At 39.1% G+C, this 16,276-nt stretch overlaps 1 protein-coding gene across 2 annotated transcripts in view; it reads right to left on the bottom strand.

The window, feature by feature from the left end:
- LOC100755633 (rho guanine nucleotide exchange factor 38) overlaps positions 1 to 16,276 on the bottom strand; it is a 108,508-nt gene that overhangs the window by 51,920 nt on the left and 40,312 nt on the right. For both annotated transcript variants that reach the window (XM_035451851.1, XM_027395742.2), the window contains exon 3: positions 3,337 to 3,460. In XM_035451851.1, the coding sequence (XP_035307742.1) occupies positions 3,337 to 3,460 (124 nt within the window). The remainder of the gene's footprint in view (positions 1 to 3,336; positions 3,461 to 16,276) is intronic.

The raw sequence follows: 16,276 nt of genomic DNA, 5'->3' as shown, positions 1-16,276 counted from the left end.
GTGTGTGTGTGTGTGTGTGTGTGTGTGTGTGTGTGTGTTGTGTGAACACTCTAGGTGCACACAGAAGCCAGAAGAGTGTGTTGAGATCCCTGAATTTGGAGTTATCAGTGGCTGTGAACCACTGAACTTGAGTGAAATGTAATTCATCTGCAAAGACACTATGTGCTCTTAACTTCTAACCCATCCTTCAATCCCTGCAACATTGCATTTTAAGTTGGTTACAGTAACACTTACAAATTTGTTTCTGTTTCTGCAATTTTGATTTAAAAATTTATTATTAGGATGGACTGGCATTCTATGTTTGCTCTATCTATTGACAGTCACAGCGATCATTTAACTGCAAAACCTTTATTGATGGTGTCACCTCATTAGTAGCCATTGCTTTTATATGTTTTATATGTTCAAGCAACCTTGGAAGTAAGGTTGAGTGAAATTAATGGAGGGCGACTGTTATCTGTTGTCCATGAACAATCTTGCTGTTTGGAGTGGTTCATAAACACGCTTTAAGCAGCTATGTGTGTCCAATCACCTGCCTTGAGCAATCTTTTTAAAACAATGACTAATGTTTTCTGATGTGAAGGTTGCTGCTTCTTCAGCAGATTTCTGTCTCCTGGTTGGTTTGTGGTCAGTGACAACAATGTTAAGGTCCCTATGGCATATGGGCTAAGTATTCTGATTTTCATATGTTCATCATCAACTTTCCTGAGAAGCAGAAAAATCAATACTTACATTATGTGAAAACATTCAGCCTTCATGTCTGAAGGGTTTATTGCAAAAATAGACCAAGCATAACCAAGTAAAATAACAAGAGTGGCGGATATATAGCATAGTATATAAGCAATAACAAGTAGCCTTACTGCTGCTGCAGAAACAGGCAGAAGCTCCCGAGCAAAGCTGCCAGCCTCTAGAGCCCACATACATTTCGTTCACATGTAATCTGTAAATCCTTATATGTCCCACCAACTCCACTGATTGACACCCTGGTGGCCTTGCTTCTCATGGGTCATACTGTATGCCACTCAGCATAGGCCACGGTGCAACTAGCCTACGATGGAAGGGTCTACAGCATCACCTACACCTCCAAGGGCCACCAGAACAATGAGGGGCCATTTATATCTACTGAGGCCCATGTTTCCTCACTGTACCTGCCAGTGACCTGCATGTGGCTCTCCACAGCGCCATGAAAGGAAACAGGCTGCATTTCAGATTACTGTGCTGCACTGATTAACCCAGTCAAGGCCATGAAAGAGATGGCACTAGAGGTTGAACTCCTGAATTTCAAAATTGTTTTCAGTATCATCTGAATCTCCAGAGATCTTCCCTACTCCTCCTCTATATGATCCTTCATACCAGCTTAATCACTTACCATTTTCTAAATGTGTTTACCATTTTCTTCTAATGCTAAGTGAAAAGAAAATTCTAAAGAACATCTTTGCTCAACCTGGACCATACTTGTCAAAAAACCATGAGTGACATAAATGTACACAGTATATTGTAGTTCTTCCTCGATCCCTATCTGAAATGTTCTCATTAAGGGTTTGTGGTGGCATGGAAGCACTCTGATGGCGATCAGACACACACCTTCACTTCAAGGAGAAATTTTACTGTGAGCTTGGGAAGGTCAGAGATGATCGTGTCCACATCACTCTGCCCAACAGTGCCACACAGCATCTTCCTCTGTAATCATGCTGCTGCTCATACCTATTCTTAGGACAAAATGATAAACACCTGGTGATCCCTGCTAAAGTGAAAACATGTACAGTCTTCTGGAGAAAGAAGACATTATCACAGTGTGTTGGGGATGTTGAACCACAAGGAAAGATAGAATTTAAACCCAACCAAATCCTTTCATTCACGTTTTCATAAGATCAGCTTGCTGCCTAAATTTGGGACCCCCATGCATACTAAATAAGAACTATCTTGTCCCTTTCTGTAACTCTAACCTCCACTAGAAACGAGGATTCAATAAATATAGAAAGTGTGTGTGCATGGCCCATGTGAGTGTGCCTCAACAAAAACCATATTAACAGCAATGGTCACCTGCAAGAGAGACAGTGGGTTTGGAGGAGTGTATAAACAACCCTCATGCTTACCCTGTAGATCCTCAACTGTTCTAATACTTTTATAACTTATTACATATAATATATGTTAAATTACAAAATGGACTTTTAAGAAAAAGAATTCTTAAGCTACATAGCACTATGCATTGATACATAAACCTCCTTCAAGGAGTTATTTGCAATACTCAAGACATGAAGGGAATAGAATTTAGGCCAAATATTTTTCATATGATATTCTCTGTAGTCATTCAAAAACCTTGCCAGTGTAATATATATATATATATATATATATATATATATATAATATATATGTGTGTGTGTGTGTGTGTGTGTGTGTGTGTGTGTGTGTGTGTGTGTGTGTGTGTGTGTACACACAAATATGAATACATATACACACATGGAGTATGTGAAGTGACCGGACCTGCAGATCCAAAGCTCCAGGATCTCCATGACACAAAGTAATGATAGGAGAGCTAAGAGGAGCCCCTGTGAGGGCCCAGTATTGATACTATAGCAGAAGCCAGAGGCCTTAAACCAGACCAATGACTCTTTGCAAAGATGTACAGACTAAACGGTACACTGTGACTCACTTGGCCACACTACAGCTACCATGCCAAAATTTTTTGTTTTTGTTTTGCTTTTGGGGGGAGGGTACATTTAAATTTTGTTTTGGGGGGAGTTTCAAGGGCAGAGGGAGGAAGCAAGAAGACAGAAGATGAGTGGGATCAGGATGCATGATATAAAATCCACAGGAATCAATAAAAAGTTGATAAAATAAAAGAGAAAAAATTTTAAAAAGGAGTAAAGTGAAAACCTTGAAAGTATAAATGTTGTCTAAGTTCTTTGGAGATCATATACTTCTCATGTAAAATATTTATAATTTTAAAATCAGTAAATTTATAGATTTATGATGAAAAATCCATTATCACTGAAATCAGGATAGCTATTAAAATATTTAATTCTTTAAGGATCAAGGAAGTACCGGTCATAAAGCAAAATGAGAGACCACATGAAAAGCAGAGAGACTGAAAGGTGGAAAATTTAAAAAAAAAAAAGTCTGTGCTCAGTGCTACTGAGGGACCTTATCAAACAGCTATAAACCCATTTGGAGATACATGTAGAGTCTGCATAATTACAATGAACCCAAAGGCGGATTCAGCGTTTATATATCTCCTGGGAAGCACTGTGAGTCAGAAACATAAAACCAAAGTACTAGGGGGCTTTTACAATACCAGTTCCTGCTGTATTGTAGAACTGAAGGAGAGAACAAACACACCTATTACTTGCATGGCCGGTTCCACGTCTGTTGTGGCCTCTTCCAACAAGGACAGTAGCTTGGCTGATATCTGGTGCACGGATTCCATGTTGCTGAACAAACTGTCCACATCCAGCCTGTCAACCTGAAGAAGAAAAGCACTGAGCATCAGCCAATGGGAAGAGAACTCCTGTGTGCACCACACTGCCTCCTGCTAAACAGCAAGGATTGTTTTACCTGCCAGACCATGCTGCTCCCCTAACCCTGCTCTGTGAACATGCTCATTTAGGACTTTAAAATGTAAATGTAAATAGATTTCATCAAGGACATCATAATGATTTATTATACCTCTGTCTTAAACACCACCAGCAAAATCATTTGACTTGAGTGTACAGCAGTGTTTCTCAATGTAAACCAGACTGGGGATATTTAGACCTAATGCTGATTTTATTAACTGCCCTCTATGAAGGTATGAACCACTGAATTTAGAATATTCTACTGTCGGGCTAAAGAGATAGCTCAGTGGTTAAGAGCACTTGTTGCTCTTCTGGAAGACTGGAGTTCAAATGCAAGCACCCACACCAGACTGCCCGTGACTTCCTGTAACTCCAGCTCCAGGGGCTCTGACACCTTCTTCTGGCCTCTGTGGGTACCTGAATACATGTGTTATAGCACACACAAACACACAGGAAAGTTTAAAATAGAATATTTTATTGCTTTCACAGCAGAAATCAGGCCACATCTTTTTCAAGTAACTATTTTCAAAGCTGTTTAAACCACTGATGTTCCAGAAGTGATGGCAGATAAATGTGCTGGCATACTTTGTGCACTTTGCTTTTGAAATAAGTACACGAATTATGGATTTGTCATATGCTATATTTTCAGGCATATTCCCAAAAATTAGTGTGATCATACTTATACCCTATATATGCTTGTGATAGAATTTAATTTATTCAGCTTTCATTAGATATTTCCTAGGTGCCCTCTATGTCCTAGGAAATGCAACAGAAGAGAGATCCTATTCAAGGAAGTGACTATTAGAGAGAAGGATATCCAACTGTATCCAATAATCTGAGTGTGGTAAGAAATGCACCTCTTGGTCTTAATTTTAAAAAGTATTTCTTCTTTCATAACTAAATTATGTTTACTTTAGGACACACCCACACTGGTATAGGACCAGCTGAGGTTAGCACACAACAAAGAACAGGGATTAGTGCCATTTGTCTCTGATTTATTGTGCTTGAGGTCATGGACAGGTTGCCAGGTGTAGGAAGTTCTGTTTTCTATAATATGAAGCATATTTGATATTATACAAAATGAGTAGAAGCACCTAACAGCTACTGGCTCACGTTAGTTAACATGTATGAAATTATTATTTAATAATTTATTATCAACTGGTCAAAACCATACAGACCTATTACAGTACTTGAAGATTTGCCTACTATGATAGGTAGCAATAAGATGTGACTTATTTTAAATGTACTAGTTGTTATTTCTTTGAAATACACCCTGTGAGGTGTGACGGCTTAATTTTCTCATTACCTGCTTTATAAGATACTGATTAGACGTAATTTATACAGTATGCCCAGGCTATTTTATAGTGCCATGCAATCTTTTTATCTATCAGTGTGAAGACCTTTATTTTTTTTTCTTTCATATACCTCTCCATCTTCTCTGGGAAGTATAAACCGTCTTGAAGAGATGCAGAGTAAAGCAAGGTGCCATGTGTGAAGCTATACAGGGAGACTAAGTCAGATCCAGCACTGGGACCTTGCGGTCTGCAGCATCACGAAGGTCAACAAATGCCACTCACAAGTTAGTCTCTGAACTTCTTCAGTTTCTGCTGACTTTTCAGCAAGTTGTCACTTCTACCCTTTATTCACCAAGGTCACTATCCTGTATATCTAATTTAGATTATAAATCCATTTAGCAAGAATCTAATGCTACATCCTATCTATAATCTTAGCTCAGTGCAACAAATTCCGAACAACAGAAACTTAGTTTTTAATTCCATTTCTTCCTGAAGGACAGAAAGGATTAAAACATCAATTGGCCTGGTTTCAATCCTATCACCATGGGCCCCTAGGGATTCTGTGAATCATAAAATGAATTCAGATCCAGGCACGGCTGTGCCAAGGAACAAACAAACATCTGGTCCAAATCGGCTTTTAAAAGTGATAGATGGTTTTACGATTACTGTTATAAATTCATGGAAACATCCACTTATATTTATTAATCATTTGCTCAAAACAGTCGATGTTCTAAGAGCTTAAAAATCAGATTCTACTGTAAGTGATTTAAAACTTACTTTTGGGAAAAGTTTAAGAAATCACTATTCTAAGGCAAATCAATAACGTTATTCAGATTTATGAAACATAGAAATTAAAACTCACAGTTTATTATGACAATTTAGTGTTATTTTGCAGAAGTCTTCATTATGGGATATAACCCATGGTATTTATAGTTTCATAAAAATTTTAGCCTTGCTTTTTCTTTCTCTGAGAAAATATCTTTGGAGTTTTGATAAATACTGCTTTGTGTTGTATGGATAGTATTTTTCTGTCCAGAAATACTTGCTGTCATTCCATTTATCTCTGTCATCCTCAAATTCTTACCAATATTTTAGAGTTTTCAGTGATTTTTAAATATGCCATTAACATTTTAGTAAACAAACCAGTATAGTGCCAACACTAGCATAGGTGTGGAATTTGGGAGCCCAATCCACATAGAGGAATACTCCCTGAGCCAAGACACACAGGGGTGGGCCTAGGCCCTATCCCAAAGGATACGATAGACTCTGATGACCCCCTATGGAAGGCCTCACCCTCCCTGGGGAGCAGAAAGGATGTGTGATAGGTGGGTTATTAGTTGGGGGAGTGGTAGGGGAGGAGGAGAGGGAGTGGGAACTGGGATTGACATGTAAAAGAATCTTGTTTCTAATTCAAATAAAAAAAATAAAGAAAAAAATGTACTAAGAACACTGACCACTCACTTTGCAAAAATCAACTCAGTGTAGATTAAGGGCTCAAAGGTAAAACCACCATAGTTAAAATGGACAAAAGACTAGACACTTCTCCAGAGAAAGCACTGATATCCAGAAAGTATTTATCAAAATGCTCAACATAACAGATCATTTTAAAAAATGCAGAATAAAATCCCATGACTTACCAGTTCACATCTATTAGGATAGTTATTATTGAAAAGACCCACAGACCCACAGCTGCAGGATTTCCACAACACAGGGCAAAAACACGATATTCAAGAAGAGTCCTATAGCCTTCATCCAGCAGCTGGTAGAAGTAGAAGCAGACACCCACAACTAAGCACTGAACTGAACTGGAATCCAATTGCAGAGAAGGACGAGTGATGAGCAAAGAGCTCCAGACCAGGCTGGTGAAACCCACAGAAACAGCTGACCTGAACAACGGGGAGCTCTTGGTCCCCAGACTGATAGCTAGGAAACCAGCATGGGACTGATCCAGACCCCAGGAACGTGGGTTTCAGTGAGGAGAACTTGGAAATCTACGGGACCTCCTGTAGTAGATCAGTACTTATCCCTAGCACAGGTGTGGACTTTGGGAGCCCATTTCACATAGAGGGATACTCCATGAGCCAAGACACGAAGGGGTGGACCTAGGCCCTATCCCAAAGAATACGATAGACTCTGATGACCCCCTATGGAAGGCCTCACCCTCCCTGGGGAGCAGAAAGGTTATGTGATAGTGGGGGGGGGGGGGCGTAGGTGAGGAGGGGAGGAAGAGGGAACTGGGATTGACATGTAAAACAATCTTGTTTCTAATTCAAATAAAAAACATCTGCAAAAAATAATAATCATGAAAAAGGAAGAGTCCTAGTGAGCGTCCAGCATAGATAGTGTAGTAGAAACCACAGGCCTGGAACCAGACCAATGACTCTGCAATGAACACTTGCAAGTAAAGATATATGAATGAAGGGGTCTACTGTATGATTCACTGGGTCACACTGAAGCCTCCATGATGAGATTTTTAATTTTTTTCCTCTTGGGGTAGAGGGTGGGTGCAAAGGGGTGGGGAAATGAATGGGATCAAGACACATGATGTAAAAGACACACAGAATGAATAAAAAGAAAAAATAATGAATCCTGTCATTTGTGACAATGCAGAAGAACTTGGGTATTATAGTAACTAAATAAATTAGTAACAGCACAAATGCCTCCTGGTTTACTTAGAAAGTATAACAATGTCAAACTTACAGGATAGAGAGTAAAATTATCCCAGAGGCTGGGGTTGGTTGGCCCTTTGGGAGTTCCTTGTCAAAGTCATAAAATTTTACTTTGAAGGAACAAGTTCAAGAGCTCCATTGTTTATCATATGAATTTATGACATATACCTGAAAATTGTTGAGAGACTATATTTTAAAATACTGAATTTATACCTATATGTGTATGATTTACATGGATATATGTCCAGGTATAAAATTCTCAGTAAAGGAAAAGAAATTTATGAAATTACATTTATTCAAAGGTTATAATAACTGATATAGAATTACCTTGTATCCCACAGGAACCTAACCATTCATTTTTTGATTTTCCCACTTTTACATCATGGTCCAAGCTCTTCCATTTACTCAAAAACACTTTGTCCTCACACAACATGCTATCCAGTTAGAGCAAATCTGGTAAGAATTACATTTGTCTATGTGTTTTACCCATCTCGCTGCACTTTCTTTTGCAATTGAGGGGACTGGCAAGAAGCACAGACCTTAGCACTACCTGATTCTTCTGGAATTCTCTGATCACTACCCTCTTTTTCTGTGAGAGGCTTGCTTCCTAGCCAACAAGTCAATCAGGGTATTGCTAGGTGTATGTACTACAGTCTGAACGTTTATAGTTTCTCCCCTTCTCAATTCATGTGTTCAAATCTTACATTCTAAATAATTGGATTAGGAATGATACCTGTGATGGTTTGAACCAAATGTCCCCCATAGGCTCAGGTATTTGAACACTTGGTCCCCAGGTGCTGCTGCTGCTGGAGGAGGAGGCTATGGGACTCTTAGGAGGCAGAGCTTTGTTGGTAAGGACATCACTAGGGGCAGCAGGCTTGAAGTGCCTATAGCCTCACCTCATTTCCAGCTCTTTCTCTGCTTTCTTTGGGTATTGAAGATGCAGTATCTTATCTTCCTACTCTGGTATGTCTTCCTTGCCATGATGGACTCATCTTTTGAAACCATAAGGCAAAATAAGTCACTTTTCTTCATAAGTCACTTTTGGTCATGGTGTTTCATTGTGTGCTTTTGTTTTGAAATTTCAACATGATAGACTATGCATAATTGCATTTTTTCTTTTTATGTTTATTTAAAGAATTTCATACGATATATTCTTTCCTCTCCCCTAACTCCTCCTAGAGCCTCCCCCACACCTCCATACTCACCCAACCATGGTCATGGTGTTTTATTACAGCAATAAAAAGGAAATGGTACAAGGCCTTTGTGAAATTTTTCATTCATGGGGTAATCCCCCCATGAATGATACTAGTAACTTTATAAAAGAACTGGGAGAAGCCCCTTGTATTTTGTTGTTGTTGTTATTGTCATGTAGAGTTATAATTATAAGACAACTGTCTAGGAAGGGCTCTATCACTATACATGGAATCTACTGGTACCTTAATTATGAACTTATAAATTTGTGGACTGTGAGAAACAATCTTCTCTTATTTAAGCCACTGTTTATGGCATTTTGCTACCATAACTGGATAAAATGTAGCTGCCTGCTTTTTTTTTTTTGCATTTATCTTTGTGTAGAACACTGATGTAGTAAAGCCTATGTAGAGAGGAAGGCTACATCCAACAACAACATGTTACCTCCTGGGTCCATCCTTGCCAAAGCAAGAAGTCCTTCCCATGTAAACTCACTGCTGTGTTTATTTATTCTGGTTTTGATTTTATTTTTATCACAGAGCCAAATGAGTCTAATATAACTTTAATTCTCAGCCGAGACTTACGTCCTCCAAGGAAGATTTCACGCTTATTTGTTACAGTCTCTTTTTTATGGTCTTTCAAAATTATTTTAATTGTATAACTTTATAGAAGAATGAAATAATTTAATACATACATACAATGTACATAGGTCAAATTGGGCTAGTTAACACTTCCATGCCCTTAAAACTTAAACCAATCCTGATTAACAGGTAATGATTATACTTCCCTACACTTTGGGGTATGGAATGACACTGAAATATGTGTGTAGAGTATGTATGAGCAAATTGAGCATAGCATGCCATCTCTTTAATACTTTGTGTTTGGAGACTTCAGGCTACTGTCTTCTTGTTACTCACAAAATAGATAATACATTACTATGAACTCAGTTCCCTCCCCTCTGCTGTTCCTGTGAAGCCAGAATTTACTAGTTGTAATTGCTTATGGGTTCCCTCTATCTATTCTCCTATGAACCTTGCTCACAACCTTCCATCTTCTAGTAAGCATTGTTCTACACATGTCCATGTATGAAAGGAAACACAGACATCCATATATGAGAGGGAACATGCAGAACTGACCTTTCTGTATCTGAATTGTTTCTCTCAACATTATGCCCCCAACACTTTCTTGCAAGTAAGAGAATGACATTATTTTTCAATGGCTGAATAAAGCCACTGGGTATGTATAAACCACTTTTTCTTGATCTATTTGCTGTGGTTTAAATGTGAGTATCCCTCATAGGCCCATATACTTGCATACTTGCCACACACACCCCCTATCGCCACAGCTGTTGGTACAGTTTAACAGATGGAGTCTTGCTGGAGGAAGGAGATCACTGTGGGGTGGGATGTGAGGTTTTATATCATGGAACCCCTTCCTGAACACATTCTGCTTCACTAGTGCAGATTCACACCCCAGCCACCATGCCTTCCCAGACACAATGGCCATTCCTTCTTAAACTATAAGCCAGAATATGCCACCTTAAGGAGCTTTTTGTCAAATATTTGACTGCAGCAATGAGAAAAGTTAGGATATATTCTATTACTTCATTTATGGGCATCAGGGTTGATTATAAATATTAGCCATTATACAAAATGCAGCAACAAAAGTAGCATGCAAGTTACTGATACACTTTTCTTTTAGTATATGCCCAGAAGAGAAATTTTGGATCATAAGATAGATCTGGTTTAGTTTCTGGAGGAACCTCATTGCCATGCTTATGATGCTGCCCTAACTCACACTGCCACCAACAGTGTGTGAGACGCCCCCTTTTGCCCACTTGACATTTATTTTCTTTTTGATAATAGCCTTCTAACTGTCAATTGTATTTTTTTATTTACATTTCTGTCCTCATTAATGAAATTGAGCATTTCTTCCTAAGTTTCTTGACTAACCGAATTTCTTCTTTGAGAAATAGTTATCCATTCTTTGCCCAATTTGAATTGAATTATATTTTTAAAGTTCCTTACATATTCTACATCTCACTGTTTTGTCTGATTGATAAGATACAGTGATTTTTCCTTATCTTATAGGTTGGTCTTAACTCCCTTGATTATTTCCTTTGCTTGTCCACGAGTCTTGCATGTATTGCTTTCTGTTTGTATTGAGGCCCATGCATATACACATATATTTACATAAAATGCATATACATATGATATTTATATTGAAGCTCATTATATATATTATAAATGTTAGAGGGTATAATTATTGGTTTTCTGTCTTTCTGAGTTTCTCAATATATTTGCCTTCCTCAGTTATTCAATGTCCTAGTATGTCTAATATAGTGCTGTGTGTGCCCATAATTAGTCAATAAAAATTTGACCATCTAAATTGAGTTTCTACAAATAAAAGCTACTTTTATGGAAGCCTGTAAATATTCTTTTTTTAAAAAAATTTTATTTTATTTTATTAATTCAAATTAGGAACAATCTTGCTTCAGATGTCAATCCCTTCTCCCTCTCCCTCCCCTCCCCCCCAACATCCCACCTGCCCCTAGCCATCCCCCTTCCACTCCCCAGGCAGAGTAAGGCCCTCAAAAGGGGCTCCCCAAAGTCTACTATATCATCCTGGGCCAGGCCTAGGCCCTTTATAAACATTATTTTTATCATTCCACTTGACTCTGAGTAACAAAATAGGCAAATATCAAAAGGAGCTCAAGAAACAAGTGAAAATCTAATTTGATTCTTCAAAAGTATCATATTAAGTGAATATTTTATAGTATCCTACTTAGACCTAGCCACAAAGGCAAACTGTGGTGCTTAGTTTGGCTGTTTGTATTTGGGAAATTTACTGGCAGAACCAAAACTCCTCCTTAGTTTGCACTTGGCAAGTGTCTATTTATTCTTTTCTGTTTAATAACAAACACTTGAAATGGGTGACTCAGCTTAAATCAAACAAGTCATAAGGAAGAGCAGCTAAGCCTTTACAAATTCCAACCAAAGACTGGAAAATGGTCTAGAAGCAGACCCTTGAAACACGTGCTATTTACATAGAAGTTGTTCATATGCCTTGCAGAAAATTAAGGATATGTAGACAACAGAAGCAAATACAGTCTCTCATGATTCACCATACAGTAACCACTGATATTTTGGGGTACATTCTTCAGAACTCTGTGTAGGGCAGGCTGGGGGTAGGGTGGCTGCAGGTGAATGTCTGTTCAAAGCAAGTACACAGTTCAATTAGTTTTTAAAATCTTTGAACTTCACATAAACATTGTGTCCTGCCATCAATTCTCTCTTTACACTGCTGAATGGGAAGATTATGTTGGAAACACTGTGGTCTTCTGTTGAGGAATATTTAACTATGCAAGGTTTGTTGCATTTGTTTAACTATGTAAATATGTGCTGTGTTTGTTTAATTATGTAAATATCTGTTGCTGTTTTACCTTGCCTGCCTAAGGCACCTGATGGGTCCAATAGAAAGTTAAACAGCCAATAGCATGATAGGAGATATAGGTGGAAGTTCCAGGCAGGGAGAATAAGTAGGAGGGGGAATTAATCCTGGAGGAGAAAGAAAAAGAGATGACAGGGAGACTCCAGGGGCCAGCCAAACATGGAGGGAGCAGGAAAGTAGGACATACAGAATGAAAGAAAGGCAAAAGGTCCTGAGGCAAAATGTAGATGAATAGAAAGAGGTTAAATTAAATTAAAAGTACTAGTGGGACAAGCCTAAGCTAAGGCCAAGCATTCGTAATTAATAATGAGTTTCTGTGTCTTTATTTGAAAGCTGGTTGGCAGCCCAAAGAAAATTCCAACTACAGTCTTCTTTGTCAAGTTGCCATTTTTACTACTGCAAGCAGATCTCCTTGCTCAGTCCTTGTTCAGTCCTGTGATTATTTCCTCTGATACAGTTAATACTACAATGATTGAGTTTAGGTTATTAATATTTGCAGGGATTCTAATGAGTTCTGGGGGGATGGGTGGAGAGAGGACTCAGCAGTATTTGTTGTACAGTCATGAGAACGAGAGTTCAGTTCCCAGCACACACAGTATAATCTGAGTGTCCCACCAAGGCTTGTAACTCCAGCTCCAATGAGGCAGAGACAGGATGATCATTTGGCCTTGCTAGCTTCCAGTGTAGGTTCAGGGAAAGACCCTGACTCAAAGGAACAGGCAGAAAGTGATAGAGATAATACTAAACACCCTTGTGGACTCTGCATGTGGCTATGGGTGCACATACCACACACATACACATACACTTCCACACACAGACCCAAATTGATTAATTAATTAATTAATCTTAAAAAAACAGTTTTAACAAGTCATCAATATTTCTTAATGCTCAGTTATTACAGCCCTGATCTCAGTTTTTGCTTTAGTCTTCTAATTTTATTCAGATTACCAGATACACATACGGTGTATACATAATGCCTCTAGAACATAAAAAAAGGAAAGAACATTCTAGAAAAGTTTTAATGCTTCTATTTGGAGCAATTCAGCAATCAATGCAGAGTCAAGTAGAGTCCAATTTGGATTTTTTCCCTAGCCATTGCTATTATTTTCAAAAGAGGTGTCATTTGACTTGGTCTATCAGTTCTTTGGTCCCATGCCCTTCCCTAAAGAAGATCCAGATACTGACTTATAGTGAAGCCTGGATGCATGCACACATTAGCACATTCCAATATTAACTCAGAAACTCTTAAAGTCCCATGAGGTTTCAACAGAATTAAGTATATTGGGAGAGGAACAGAGCAGGAGATACACGATATACAGACTTGAGAAGCAGAGCTCCAGGGTGACATTCTGAGCAGAAAGAACTAGCTCTTAGTTAGGAGGAAGAAACAGAGGAGGGGGATGCTTACAGAACTTAGGTCACAGTGAGTGGGAAAGACGATGCTGGCATGAAGCCCTGGCAAGTACTGTGCTTGGATGATTCTCTAATTACTGTAGAATTTACTTAGACAGTTGGCTTCTAGATTACAAAGCCTTTCAGAGTAAACTAGCCATTATTTCATCAGGTTTCTCAAAACTGCTGATTTGTATGTGTGAAATTTCTTGCAGAGAAACTAGATTCTAAGTGGCTAATTAAGCCATCCTGTGAGCTGATTCAATATCACAGCTAGATAGCAAGCTTTTAAACCAGTCTTATAGCGAAGCAGCCAACTTACCCAACAACCAGCAGAAGCACTCTGGACAGTTCAGAATTGGACAGACCGTCATAGAACAGGAAAGAGGAAGCTCTGGGGGAAATCTCAGTGAAGAGGAGGATGGAACCAGGGAAGTGACAAAAGAACCAATCAGGGACCAGTCAGACTTGAGGAGTCCCGAAAGAAGCCCACCCCAATTCTTTTACTAATAATGGAAAATCAAAGTGCTTGCAGTGATATTCTTGGGGTGGGCATGGAGTTGCCTGAACAATTGGAAGAATGGAGCTGCCAGTGTGTACTGCTATAAGTGAATAGTGGAAACTGGGCGATTTATAAAGAACAGAGATATGCCAGGTATTACAGTTTTAGAGTGTGGGGAATCCATGATCAAGAGGCTTGAAGCCGGTGATGATATCAGTCTTCCGTCATCCTGTGCAGAAAAGCAGAATAGAAGAAGAAAGTGCATAGAGAGAGGTTTAAACTATTTTGTAAGTAACCTCCCTTCTGTAACAGCATTAATCTCTCCGGGAGAGCAGAGGCCCTGGTAATGAATTACCTGTCCCAGCACTGTTACATTGAGAGTTAAGTGCCCAACCCATGAACTTCAGGTGATGTAACTGGAGAAGGTTGCCATGTTCAAGGGAACCAGGAAATTAATTCTGAGCACATTGAGTTTGAGATGCCTTGCAGTCAGCAAGTAGTGATTTGAGCAAGAGGTCAGATAAACAGGACAGGGCTTCAGGCCTGTCAACATCAGGGCTGAGGGTTGCCAACCATCAGAACACTGCTGGGAATTATGGCCCTGGGGCCAGATCACATGCCCCATGGACAGCTGTAGACTAACCAGTCTGGGCCCTGAACTACTCCAGTATTCAGAGATGAGGTCAAGCCACTGAGGTGGGGGCAGCAGCAGTCTGTGGTTTCTGCTGAATGCAGCAAATAGGTCAGGGAAGCAAGCACATCCTCTGAGAATGTCTAAAGCAATCCTTTGCTGCATAATTAATTAGCATAACTAATCATGAACTGCCCTCGGCCGTGACCATTTAATGGCATCTTGAAAGATGTTGATAATTGCTCTTTGTGCATCTATGTGCTTAGGAGGCATTTTCTTGACCTCTTCTACACTCTTGTAGGGCGGGATCATGGCACACATTCACGTGGTCTCCATACAGAGCGCAGTAGCAGGCATGAGGTGCACTAGGGTCTTGGCAGACAGACATTAACCATCTAGTTCGTAGCTATCACATTCCCCATGAAATAGTGCCCAGTCAATCTGTCTGGAAAGGATGTGTCCCTTCTCTCAACTCCAACTGCACCTATCAACCACTGTCTTGCTTCACAACTTCTCATAACTGTAAGGAAACCTATCACCTCTAATGATTGGTTCTAAGGGAATGTTTTTATAATAGGAACTGAATTTCATATGACTGTATACTTCCATGACCTAATATTAATTAATTCATTGATTTGTGAAGTCAGCAACCCTCTCTGTCCCTAAAGTGCTAACTGAAAGTGTTTACTCACAGAAACTTATTTTTCCAGTATGTTTTTCCTTCCTGACCCCTGCTATTTTGTTTGTTTGCTTTTTTTTTGTACTTGAAAATGAATGGGATACTCCTGGATTTTAAAGGAGATCTGTATATCACACCTCTTATATTCAGTTCTGAGCATCCTAATATCTACATGGAACTGGGAAATTTGTTTTGCTATCTTTTCATTGGCCTAGCAGGTTCTGACTGAACTATAGATTAGAAAAGTTAGAGAAAACTACAGTCACTCTCAACAGAGCTTGGAGGAATCGTATAAAAGTAACAGTAACAGAATGGTCTCTGTCAAAACCCAGAAATGTTGGGAGATATATATATAGATATAGATATAGATATATAGATATATAGATATATAGATATATAGATATAGATATAGATATAGATATAGATATAGATATAGATATAGATATAGATATATAGATATCCTTTCATTTCTGAGAGAAGAGTTCCTGAACAAGCAAAGATAAGGAGTTCCCTCCACAAAAAGAGGTTTCATCATGAGGACATGGCATATCACTTTCATCCTCAATTAATTTTGAATCCGATATGACAGCAAGCCTTGTGTCTTCCAGGAGGGCAAGACTGCAATGCCCCTCCAGGGGAGACAGACGGGAAAAGAAGGGAAACCTGTGGCTAAGTGTCAACACTTGAGAGAGGCAGGGTGGAGATGAGCACTAACGGGCTCACTTTCTGTAGATTTAAATTTAGTATCTTACAACTGTGACTTTCTTTAAAAACTCTTTTCCATTTGTATTTATTTTAACTCTCTTCTCTCTCTCTCTCTCTCTCTCTCTCTCTCTCTCTCTCTCTCTCTCTCTCTCTCTCTCTCTCTCTCTCTCTCTCTCTCTCTGTGTGTGTGTGTGTGTGCAGGCACAGG

This window comes from Cricetulus griseus, assembly GCF_003668045.3.
Source record: "Cricetulus griseus strain 17A/GY chromosome 1 unlocalized genomic scaffold, alternate assembly CriGri-PICRH-1.0 chr1_0, whole genome shotgun sequence".
Classification (NCBI taxonomy): Eukaryota; Metazoa; Chordata; class Mammalia; order Rodentia; family Cricetidae; genus Cricetulus; species Cricetulus griseus.
Note: the sequence above shows the minus strand (reverse complement) of the source record. Positions and strands in the feature narration are given on the sequence as shown.